This window comes from Aquarana catesbeiana, linkage group LG06 (assembly GCF_042186555.1).
Source record: "Aquarana catesbeiana isolate 2022-GZ linkage group LG06, ASM4218655v1, whole genome shotgun sequence".
NCBI classification, from domain to species: Eukaryota; Metazoa; Chordata; class Amphibia; order Anura; family Ranidae; genus Aquarana; species Aquarana catesbeiana.
This window is the reverse complement of record NC_133329.1, coordinates 81,955,813-81,968,866: the sequence shown is the minus strand read 5'-3', so window position 1 is coordinate 81,968,866 and position 13,054 is coordinate 81,955,813. Positions and strand designations below refer to the sequence as shown.

Here is a 13,054-nt window from a genome sequence, read left to right as displayed (position 1 = left end):
AACTGGCTTCCGGTCATGTGACCACTGTAACGGTGGTCATGTGATCACCAATCCTTCCTGCCCCCAGAACTGTTTAGAGGGATGCCGAGGTTGGCAGTAAGGGATACAGCTTTGTATACATTACTACCTATTTGTTAAATGTAAGTAGTGCAAGAACCTGAACTGCTTTGGTATGAGCCTATTTCATTCCCCTGTACAGCAGAGCACAGACAGAGAGGAAATAAACACCACAAATAGCCAATCAGGTGTGCTGCAGTGCTTATGTGCTAACGAGGAGGAGAATGCAGAGTGATACGATATGACAGAGATGAACTCATCAGTCTTCTGCTTCTCTTTTCAATGTCCAATCACAGGCTAGGGAAGAGAGTTACTTGGTTGCAGCAGAGAAAATAAAAGATCTCCTGCCCTGCCAAAAAGAGCTGTGTGCTGTGTGGCAGAGCTCTGTATATCTCAGGACTGGATGGATAGAAATACAAAATTCTTCACCACTGCCTAAGAAAATTTGCTTTGTCTTTGCAACTGAGCCAGATATCGCCTACAGGGAACAAGCCAGTCCCAGGCATGCACTCTGACTTTCTCCACTCCTGGCCCAAACAGACAAGACTTACTGCCTAAACCTTTTTCTGTGCTGGTAAGTTCCTCAATAGATTGAGAAATTACTGATGCAATGTTGGACCCATCTTCAACAAACAGTACTTGTATCCATTTACATGCGACCACTTTTCAGGTGTTTACTGCTCAATACAATAGCTAGCAGCTGACATTAGATGGGGAATCAATGGATTTTTCTCTCACATTACCTATTTGGGTTGGAATGACTTTAAAAACTCTTATGACTATGAACGGATTGTATCTTCCGCCTCTTCTGATTAGTCTTCTCTCTCTGTTTGTTCTAATAAAGCTGACCATACACAGAGCAAATGACAGTTGGTTCCTTATGAACCAGGCGAAATGCGTTCAGTGGTAGGCCCTGTTGGCTACCTCCCGCCCGACATTCCTTGACTGAAAAATCAAAGGAGCCACATTGGAAATTCAGCAGCTGAATAGTGCCGATGTTCTGCCGAGAAAGGTCCCCTCGGCGGATAATGACCCCCCTGTACTGCGCAGGTGCATCATTTGCGCAGTACGAAGAACAAGGGAGCCACCGAAAATCTCCGAAGCTGAACAGCTGTGAGTCAGCTATAGACGGCGCCTGCGCAATGAGCAGGACATTGTGCCCGACGCTGCCGCACGCTCCCGATGTTCGTGCTACTCTGCAAGGGGTGGGTGTATTACTGTCATATCGTGTAAGGGGCGGATGCTACAGAAGAGGCCGAATATTAAATTAATGGGCAGAGCTGTATTGAAATCGCTCATGAAGATTGCAAAACCCGCCCTTAATGTGTTCAAACACGCCACACGCCGTAATATAGCCGCCCCTTGCAGAGTAGCACGAGCATCGGGAGTGTGCGCCATTGTCTGGTAGCATCGGGAGCGTGTGGTAGAATGTGGTGTTAAATGTGGTCTTCATTGCGCAGGCATGGTGTATAGCTGACTCTCAGCTGTGTATGTTTGGCTATTTTCGGCTCGGTAGTGCTTCATACTGCGCAAGTGCTGCGCCTGGGCAGTACAGGGGGTCATTATTCGCTGGGGGAACTTTTTCGGCAAGACACTGAACTGCGCAAGCGCTGCACCTGCGCAGTACAGGGGGGGGTCATTATCTGCCGGGGGAACTTTTTCGGCAAGACACGTGCATTCAAAATCAGAAGCAGGTACTGGTATTTTGACAGCTGATAAGGCTAGCTGTCCAAATATAGATAGATAGACACAGCAGGAGATTTGTACCAAAGAAATCAATATGTGTATGGCCAGCTTAGCTAGATTAAAATCCTTGGCGGAGAGACCGGGTGTCCTAGAGACTCTGCAAAGGCTCCCCCCCTCATTTCCCTCCTTCCCATGACCACATCGCCCACCGCCCATCCCCCATCCCCCTCGTCTCCATAGTGTGTTCCCTGGAATTAAGCTTGGACTCACCTTCATTGCCTTCCCCTGTAGCTCATCTATCACCCCTCTGATCTTAGCCAGCAGAAAGGGCCAGGAGTTGATCAGGTAGATTCTGTCCATCATGACGACGATGATGCTGTACCAGCGCTGGAAGCCTCGTGACAAGCTGTCCTTTATGAAGAAAGTGTGGCTGAAGACAAAGCCATGCTGCTCATCACCAAAGAAAATTGGACCTTCGCGGCCGGGGCAGACCTGGACAATGCAGAGAAAGCAGCCAGATTGTTATACAATACATTTAACGTGATAATAAAAAGGTTCCTTTTTTTAATTTTTTTTTTTTTTAATTAAATAATAAACATGTTATACTTACAATGGCTTTGCACAGAGCAGCCCTGATCCTCTTCTTCTCGGGTCCCCTGCTGGCACTCCTGACTCCTCCTCTTCGGTGAGTGCCCCCATAGGAAGCCGCTTTCCTATGGGTGCACTCGTGCGTGGGGCTCCCGAGCTGCCTTGTCTGCATTGACACAGACTAAGCGGGATGGCTCCGCCCCCCGCTCCTTGTCACAACAATTGATTGACAGCAGCGAGAGCAAATGGCTCCCACAGTCGTGTAGTGGGTGGAACTCTCACCTAGCAGTAAAAAGGGTCGCTGATTCGGATCCCAACCACGACCACTATCTGCCTGGAGTTTGCATGTTCTCCCTGTGCCTGCGTGGGTTTCCTCCGGGTACTCCGGTTTCCTCCCACACTCCGAAGACATGCTGGTAGGTTAATTGGCTTCTGTCCAAAATTGGCCCTAGTATATGAATTTGAGTTGGGGGCCTTGGATTGTGGGCTTCTTGGGGGTGGGGACCGATGTGAGCGTGCGATGTATGTGTGTGGATCGCTGAGTAAAATTGACGTCGCTATATGGGTTCCCTAAATAAATAATATATAATGGAGGAGCATCTTGATGAGACGCAATGTGCAGGGATAGTGACAATTGTGGACACTCACCCACACTCATTCAGGTTGAACTGGATGGACTGGTGTCTTTATTTAACCTTACTAACTATGTAACTATTAATCTGCCTAGAGAGGAGAGACAGAACCAGGAGAGCCTCGTCTTTTATGAACAGCGCTGGATCGTGAATGGGCTCAGGTAAGTATAAGGGGGGGCGGGGGGATTCTGTTATACAAAAGTCTTTTTACCTTAATGCATAGAATGCATTAAAGGTAGAAAAAAAAACCTTAGGCTTTAGAACCACGTTAAAACTGAACTAAACTAATCATCATGATTAGATTGTAAGCTCTTCTGAGCAGAGGCCTCTTAACCCTCTTGTATTTTATTGTATCTGTATTATCTCCCTTTATATTATAAAGCGCTGCGTAAACTGTTGGCGCTACAGTAAATCCTGTATAATAACAATAATTTTTAATCCTAATGCCCTGTACACACGATCGGACATTGAATGGACATTCCGACATCAAAATCCATCGGATTTTTTCTGACGGATGTTGGCTCAAACTTGTCGGAAAATCCGATCGTTCTGAACGCGGTGACATAAAACACATACGTCGAGACTATAAACGGGGCAATAGCCAAAAGCTTTCTTCTCTTAATTTATTCTGAGCATGCGTGGCACTTTGTGCGTCGGATTTGTCTACACATGATCGGAATTTAAAGGATCGGATTTTGTTGTCGGAAAATTTTATAGCCTGCTCTCAAACTTTGTGTGTTGGAAATTCCGACGGAAAAAGTCAGATGAAGCCCACACACGGTCGGAATTTCCGACAACACAATCCGATCGCACTTTCTCAGTCGGAAAATCCGACCGTGTGTAGAGGGCATTACTCTGCTAGCCTTAGTAAATAGATAGGAAAGCATATTATATTTACTTGTTTTGAACTTTTTATTTTTTTTAGGAGTTGACTGAATTCTAACCAATCAGAGAAACATTCTCCAGTAAAAATTTTTAACAGCAATTGTGTTTACAAACTTCAATTGCTGCTCCTCGATGCTGCTAAACCCAGATTGCAGAGTGCGGCTTTCCTGAACACCTTTCGGTGTATTATTACCTCACAACTCAAGCTGCGTACACAGGCCTGGCGTACGATACTGAACAGCTGCGGGTGATTGGGGTGCTGATGGCTGACATACTTGATGGACGTCTCCTTGTCGTGGCTAATGTACCCAGGATGTCCGGCAGCCAAAGACCGGCAACCCTAAAAACAGAAACGGAAGAAAAACTTTATTAAAAGGAAAGTGTATGCATACTTCTAACTTATTACTGTAGTGATTTTCACATTTTCAATTCTCGCCTTTTATTACTGTATTAATTGCAGAGCTTTCCAGATTAGCTGCTAGAAGCAGAATAGACCAAAGTGCATCTCTGAGAACAAAAATGTAATATGGTAAAGTCTCGTTTTTTTTCCTATAAAAATAACAAACATGTTATACTTACCTACTCTGTTGTAGTGGATATGCACAGAGCAGCCCAGATCCTCCTCTTCTCAGGTCCCTCTTCGCTGTTCCTGGTCCCTCCCTCCTGTTGAGTGTCCCCACAGCAAGCAGCTTGCTATGGGGGCACCCAAGCTGAGCTGCAGCTCCGTGTGTCCATTCAGACACAGAACTGCGGTTCGGCCCCGCCCCGCCCCCTCACACTCCTAAATGGCTAACTGACTGACAGCAGCAGGAGCCAATGGCGTTGCTGCTGTGTCTCAGCCAATCAGGAGGGAGAGTCCCGGATGGCTGAGACACTCATGGATATCGCTGGACAGAGATGGGGCTCAGGTAAGTATTAGGAGAGCTGCTGCACACAGAAGGCTTTTTATCTTAAAGTGGTTGTAAACCCTTTACAGCCACTTTAAACTACAGGCAAGCCTATAATTAGGCTTGCCTGCAGCTACACTAGATATTGCCTAAACCTGCATGGTTTAGGAGATATCACTGTATTTGCATGTGCCGCACTAAAGCAAACTGAAGCAACGGCACGTACGTGCCGTTGTACTGTGCCCGGCGGCACCCGCGCGGGATGCCATCACGGCTCCGGCCAATCACAGTGCCGGAGCCGCGATACCCGGAAGTAAGCCCCGGGAGAGATGTCGCCGGCCGCAGGGGGAGAGGAGGACGGCTGTGGGGCCTTCGATCTCAGGTAAGTAATTCATAATGAGCTAGTATGCTATGCATACTAGCTCATTATGCCTTTATCTTGTAGGTTTTGTTTTTTTTTGGGAATTGTTACAAAGGGTTTACAACCACTTTAATGCATTAAAGTGTTTAACCCCCAAAAAATTGTAATCCTGTTCCCTTAACGCACATTATACAGCATAGTGCTTGTGCTGTGTCATTTGGCCCGTAATACCTGGCTGATCCTGCCAGTTTCTACCCTCCCCTCTCTGCGCTGACTCCGATCTATCAGGGCTGCTGAGCTCTGACACCGGAGTCATCCGTACGTGTCTCTATCATCCGCAGCCTGCTCTCCTGTGTCTGTGTCTCCCCCTGTCCTCTCCCCCCTCCCCTCTCTGAGTGTCAGCTCCCCAATCCTCCCCTAAAAAACTTTTCTTTTTTATAGTTTCCTCTGCTATAGAACAGTAAGCTCCACAGTGCATGTCATTTATAAAAATATGCGATATAATAGCTTACTTCAGAGCGCCGTTGGGTGCTCACTTGACTGCCCGCCGGTCTCCTCCCCTCCTCTTGTCTGATGTCAGAGGGGGTTTCCCAGCACCTCCCCCTGCAGCTATCGCACCGGGAGAGGAGACCGGCGGGCAGTCACGTGAGCGCTGAACGGCGCTCTGAAGTAAGCTATTATACCGCATATTTTTATAAATGATATGCACTGGGGAGCTTACTGTTATATATCAGAGGGAGCTGTAGAAAAACTTTTTTTTACCTTAAACACTTTAAAGCGGAGTTCTGCCTGAAAAAAAAAAAGTCAGCAGCTACAAATACTGCAGCTGCTGACTTTTAAAATAAGGACACTTACCTGTCCACGGCGCCCGTGATGTCCTCACCCAAACCCGACCCGTCCCTCGGCTCCGGGTGGAAGCGCCGGCATTGCTGGTAAGGGAATCAGGAAGTTCAGCCTTGCAGCTTCACAGCCTGGTTCCCTACTGCACGTTCTGATTGGTCCCGCTGTCTTCTGGGACCTGTATGTCTCCCAGAAGACAGCGGAGGAGGGACAGAGGAGGGGGGCGGACATGGCGTAGATCGCCGCGGCTACTGCAGCAATCTTTCACTGGAAGTGGGACTAGATACCTGTATTAGACAAGTATCTGCTCCCCCTTCCCCCCTGAAAGGTGCCAAATGTGACACCGAAGGGGAGGGAGGAATCCGAACTGCGGAAGTTCAATTTTGGATGGAACTCCGCTTTAAGTTAAAAAACCTTCTGACTTTACAACCTCTTTCAGCTCACCAGTCCTTGGGCCCCATTCACCCAGGCACTCCTGCATTTACCTTTTCTACACACAGGAAAAAAGTCATCTGAAAAGTATTAACAGCTTTTATACTTCCCAGATCACTTTTTCCTGCTTTTAGAAGGTCCCGTTTTAACCTATTCACTGCCAGAGCATTTTTGCACACATTTTAAACCTCATTTTAGGCCTGATGATTACCCAAAACCCCCCACCCAAGACATACACATATATATATATATATACACACATATATATATATATATATATATATATATATATATATATATATATATATATATATTTTTTTTTTTTTTTTTTTTCTGAAAGCAGAAACCCTAAATATTAAAAAAAGGTGGCAATTCCAGATTTTCATGTCACATGATATCAACGCAATGCCTTGAAATGCACAATTTGAGCGTTGTCATGCGTTTTGGAGTGTTTTGTGCTGGTTGTTAGGAGCCGGCACTCACTGATGACCCAACAACCAGTGAATCATCCCTGCTGTCAGCAGCAGGGATGATTCATCAGTTGTTAAGAAGCCGGCAGCCGCCAGCGTCCTAACAACAATGAGTCATCCCTGTTGTCAGCAGGGGATTCCCTGTTGCTAGCAGAAAGCAAACAAAAGAGCCGGCATTAAAAAATAAACAAATACATTTGGTATGGATTTTAACCACTTGCTTACTGGGCACTTAAACCCCCCTTCCTGCCCAGACCAATTTTCAGCTTTCAGCGCTGTCACTCTTTGAATGACAATTGCGCGGTCATGCTACAGTTTACCCAAATGAAATTTTTATCATTTTTTTCACACAAATAGAGCTTTCTTTTGGTGGTATTTAATTGCTGCTGGGTTTTTTATTTTTTGCTAAATAAAAAACAAAAAGGGACCGAAATTTTGAATAAAAACAAAAAAAACTGTTTCATAGTTTGTTATAAAATTTTGAAAACAGGTAATTTTTCTCCTTCACTGATGTGCGCTGATGAGGCTGCACTGATGGGCACTGATAAGGCGGCACTAATGGGCACTGATAAGGCGGCACTGATGGGCAGCACTGATCTGTGGCACTGATTATTAGACACTGATGGGCATTGATTGGCAGCACTGGTGGGCATTGATGGGTGGCACTATGGGCACTGGTAGGTGGCACAGTGGGCACTGGCAGGTGACACTGGTGGGCACAGCAGCGGCTTTCTGAGTGAGGGACCAATGTCCCTCTGACAGAAGCCGGTGATCGGCTTTTTTTTCCCCCCTCACACTGACATAGACTTGGTGATCACAGAGCGTGCCGCTTGCTTGGGAGGACGTCCTCCCAGCAATTAAGGCCCACGCTGCAGCTGTCTTTCAGCTATAGCATGGGCAGCAAGAAGGTAAGGAGGATCCCAAGCCAAAAAAAAATATGCATTGTGTTCCTCCTAATATATACATATCAGGACTTTCAGTCTGATATGGAATTTAAAGGGAACTGCACACCAAAAAAATGGCATGGGCCCCCCCTCAAAATCCATAAAAGACCCTTACTTGAGCAAGCAGCCCGGCAGGCGAGGAGGGGATGAGTGAGCGGCCCCCCCACCTGAACAATAGCAGGTCACCTCAACATGGAGGGGAACTTTGCTGGGGGGAGCTCAAAAACATGTTAAAAACAATGTATAAAACCGTGCAACAAAATACCCGAACAACGCTCAAAAACGCGACGCTCAGGTGTAAATGCAGCCTAAGTGTTACCGAACTGCAGCAGAAAAAAAAAATCAGGTCCATTACCCTGCCAGACAGGGTTGTATTATGTGGCAAAGCTGTGTAAATCGCAAAACTGGATGGACACCGATGCAAATCCTTTGGCAGGTAAAACACCTCTCATATACAGTGCCTTGAAAAAGTATTCATACCCCTTGACATTTTCCACATTTTGTCATGTTGCAACCAAAAAGGTAAATATTTTATTGGGATTTTATGTGATAGACAAGGGATAGGCAATTAGCGGACCTCCAGCTGTTGCAAAACTACAAGTCCCATCATGCCTCTGACTCTGAGTGTCATGCTTGTGGCTGTCAGAGTCTTGCTATGCCTCATGGAACTTGTAGTTCTGCAATAGCTGTAGGTCCAATAATTGCATATCCCTGTGATAGATCAACACAAAGTGGCACATAATTGTGAAGTGGAAGGAAAATAATAAATGGTTTTCAAAATTGTTTACAAATAAATATGTGCAAAGTGTGGGGTACATTTGTATTCCGCCCCCCTGAGTCAATACTTTGTAGAACCAACTTTCTCTGCAATTACAGCTGCAAGTCTTTTTGGGGATGTCTCTACCAGCTTTGCACATCTAGAGAGTGACATTTTTGCCCATTCTTCTTTGCAAAATAGCTCAAGCCTCTGTCAGATTGGATGGAGAGTGTCTGTGAACAGCAATTTTCAAGTCTTGCCACAGATTCTCAATTAGATTTAGGTCTGGACTTTGACTGGGCCATTCTAACACATGAATATACTTTGATCTAAACCATTCCATTGTAGCTCTGGCTGTATATTTAGGGTCGTTGTCCTGCTGGAAGGTGAACCTCCGCCCCAGTCATGTCTTTTGCAGACTCTAACAGGTTTTCTTTTAAGATTGCCCTGTATTTGGCTCCATCCATCTTCCCATCAACTCTGACCAGCTTCTGTGACCCTACTAAAGAAAAGCGTCCCCACAACATGATGCTGCCACCACCATGCTTCACAGTGGGGATGGTGTGTTCAAGGTGATGTGCAGTGTTAGTTTTTCTTTTAGGCCAAATACTTCAATTTTGGTCTCATCTGACCAGAGCACCTTCTTCTACATGTTTGCTGTGTCCCCCCCCCACATGGCTTCTAGCAAACTGCAAACAGGATTTCTTAAGGTTTTCTTCTTGCCACTCTTCCATAAAGGTCAGATTTGTGGAGTGCACGACATTATAGTTGTCCTGTGGACAGATTCTCCCACCTGAGCTGTGGATCTCTGCAGCTCCTCCAGAGTTACCATGGGCCTCTTGGCTGCTTCTCTGATTAATGGTCTCCTTGCCCGGCCTGTCAGTTTAGGTGGACGGCCATGTCTTGGTAGGTTTGCAGTTGTGCCATACTCTTTCCATTTTCGGATGATGGATTGAACAGTGCTCTGTGAGATGTTCAAAGCTTGGGATATTTTTTTATAACCTGACCCTGCTTTAATCCTCACCACAACTTTATCCCTGACCTGTCTGACGTGTTCCTTGGCCTTCATGATGTTGTTTGTTCACTATGGTTCTCTAACAAACTTCTGAGGGCTTCACAGAACAGCTGTATTTATACTGAGATTAAATTACACACAGGTGGACTCTATTTATTAATTAGCTGACTTCTGAATACAATTGGTTCTACTAGATTTTAGTTAGGGGTATCAGAGTAAAGGGGGCTGAATACAAATGCACCCCACACTTTTCAGATATTTATTTGTAAAATATTTTGAAAACCATTTATCATTTTCCTTCCACTTCACAATTATGTGCCACTTTGTGTTGGTCGATCACATAAAATCCCAATAAAATACATTTATGTTTTTGGTTAGAACATGACAAAATGTGGAAAATTTCAAGGGGTAATATGTAACATCTCTGTATTAGCAGTTTTCCTGAAGTTGAGGTTTAAGCTCAGAGCCACAGATCCAGAACAAGTAGAAGGATCAGACTTCACCTGCTGTGTGCTGGTTCTTCATCAGTGATGAAAAGTACTGGAGCCAGAGACAGCCAGGGAACTAGCATTTTCAGCCATCAGTTGTATTTCTCTTAGGAAAGGCTTATTTTCTATACTTCCCATAGTAGAGGTCCAGATTTGCTTTATTGTTACTCACTTCACACATTTCAGACTTCCTCAGCCTCGGGCTGTTGGATCCTGCGCTCGCTCCATCCGCGGGGCTGTGTGACCGGATTCTGCTGCTCATCTGGATCCCCCCTTCCTCCTCCTCCACCTGCTCCCCCAAGCTGTCCCCGCAGCCGGCTCCCTGGGGGATGGGAGAGTGCAGGGCCTCTGTACAGAAAAGGGTGCGCGGTCCATGGAGTTCACAGAAGTGGCATAGAGCTACGATGGCGTTCATTTCCACTGCTCGGAATCCAGCAACCTACAAAGTGCCGGCTTCAAAAGATCTAGGGGGGGGGATCATAGGAAGGAAGTCAGCAGACAAATACAAACATTAAATACAAGCTCTTCCTTAGGCTCATTCACACAGGCAGAAAAAAATGCTGCATTTAGATTAGTGCAGTGTAAAGTTTTGTGCCCATCTAAATGCCCCTGAGAATGAGTCCTTGAGGTATGTTTAGATGTGCGGCTGTTATTGCGATCTGAGGTGGATTGCTTTTCAGGAGGTGTTTGACAGGCAGAGAGGAGACAATATGTTGCCTTCACACCATGTACTTTATTCCCGAAAATGCTGCACCACTCTGCCACAACTGTGTGCATTGCATGAAGTTACAGCACAGTAATGCCCCCCGCCAAACACAACAGAGGGCATGTGTACACCTCTGTCTGGCTGCCTTTGTAGCTCAGCTTAAGGGGGAGTGGGCAATAAAAACGCAGCTCAACCACCTGCTTTTACTGCCCCCAACCACAATTCTAAATGAACCCTTAGTTGTCACTGGAATAAAGTGCCCCCCTGAAAGATTCTACCAACCCCCCTTTATACCCCCCTACCATCCATCATCCCCTATTACACCTCCCAACAGCTCAACCCCCCATTAGACGCTACCACCTCAACCCTCCCAAAACCCCCCCTATCATCCCAACCCTCCACAATCCCCCCTATTATCCCAACCCTCCCAAAACCCCCCCTATCATCCCAACCCTCCATCACCCCCCCCTATCATCCCAACCCTCCATCACCCCCCCCTATCATCCCAACCCTCCATCACCCCCCCCTATCATCCCAACTAAGGATGAGCTCCAGCGTGTTCGCATGCTGCACGTGCCGAGCCTGCCAAGAAGTCGGCACGGCGCAGCACTAATCACAAGCAGTGAGACATTTCCCGATCTCTGCAGCCGCGCATCAGGAAATGTCTCACTACCTTTGATTGACGCTGCGCCATGCCGACTTCATGGCAGGCTCGGCACGTGCAGCATGCGAACACGCCGGAGCTAATCCTTAATTTCAACCCTCCATCACCCCCCTCTATCATCCCAACCCTCCATCACCCCCCCTCTATCATCCCAACCCTCCATCATCCCCCCCTATCATTCCAACCCTCCACCATCCCCCTCTATCATCCCAACCCTCCATCACCCCCCTATCATCCCAACCCTCCATCACCCCCCCTATCATCCCAACCCTCCACCCCCCCATCATCCCAACCCTCCACCACCCCCCCTATCATCCCAACCCCCCTTTCATCCCAACCCTCCACCAGCCCCCCTATCATCCCAACCCTCCACCCCCCCTATCATCCCAACTCCCCTATCATCCCAACCTTCCACAAGCCCCCCTATCATCCCAACCCCCCTATCATCCCAACCCTCCACCAGCCCCCCTATCATCCCAACCCCCCTATCATCCCAACCCTCCACCAGCCCCCCTATCATCCCAACCCCCCTATCATCCCAACCCTCCACCAGCCCCCCTATCATCCCAACCCTCCACCAGCCCCCCTATCATCCCAACCCTCCACCCCCCTATCATCCCAACCCTCCACCAGCCCCCCTATCATCCCAACCTTCCACCAGCCCCCCTATCATCCCAACCTTCCACCAGCCCCCCTATCATCCCAACCTTCCACCAGCCCCCCTATCATCCCAACCTTCCACCAGCCCCCCTATCATCCCAACCCCCCTATCATCCCAACCCTCCACGAGCCCCCCTATCATCCCAACCCCCCTATCATCCCAACCCTCCACCCCCCCTATCATCCCAACCCTCCACGAGCCCCCCTATCATCCCAACCCTCCACCCCCCTATCATCCCAACCCTCCACCACCACCCCCTATCATCCCAACCCTCCATCACCCCCCTTATCATCACAACCCCCCATCCCTACCATCCCAACCCTCCATCACCCCCCATCAACCGCCCTACAATCCCAACCCCCATTACACCTCATCCCCCTATTATACCCCCCACCACACCATCATCCCCCATCCCACACTTTATACCCCCTCACTAACTCAACGCCTCATTATCCCTCTATCTCCCAAGCCCCCCATTATGCCCTCAACTACCCCAGCACCCTATTATCCAACTACCGCTCCAGCCCCCATTGTGCCCCCTCCCAGCTCTCCCCCAGCACACAGACCCCACACAGACCCACCTGTCAGCTCTCCATGTTTACATCACATGACATTCCCTGACTTCCTTCTCACTGGGCGATCACATGGATCCTATACAGCGGGGGGGGGGGTTCAGTCCTTACAAAAAAAATCCCAAATACCAATAGAGATACAAATCTACCTCTCTTACATACTTTCAGTTTCATGACAATAAAATAAATTGCTACTCTTATATTCGAGAAAACCGATGAGAGGTTTAACAGAAGGGCTCTGTGGCTCCCCCCATCGGTCCGGAGAGAATGGTATAAGCCGGAGTGTATGTCACGGGACAAGTCTTCTGATTCAGAGCTCAATTTCCCCCCTCCCAAGTGTGTAAGGTGGTATCGTCCTGTCACATGTGTTATGCAACTTCTGGACCGTACCATTAACATTATGGGGGGG

At 47.6% G+C, this 13,054-nt stretch overlaps 1 protein-coding gene across 1 annotated transcript in view; it reads right to left on the bottom strand.

The window, feature by feature from the left end:
• The window catches only part of FLCN (folliculin), a 39,682-nt gene extending 26,954 nt beyond the window's left edge, over positions 1 to 12,728 (bottom strand). The window contains exons 1-4 of the mRNA XM_073636313.1: positions 12,655 to 12,728; positions 10,215 to 10,506; positions 4,042 to 4,188; positions 2,014 to 2,235 (exon numbers count right to left, since the gene is read on the bottom strand). Of these exons, the coding sequence (XP_073492414.1) occupies positions 2,014 to 2,235; positions 4,042 to 4,188; positions 10,215 to 10,457 (612 nt within the window). The 5' untranslated portion in view covers positions 10,458 to 10,506; positions 12,655 to 12,728. The remainder of the gene's footprint in view (positions 1 to 2,013; positions 2,236 to 4,041; positions 4,189 to 10,214; positions 10,507 to 12,654) is intronic.
• Between the last annotated feature and the right edge of the window lie 326 nt (positions 12,729 to 13,054).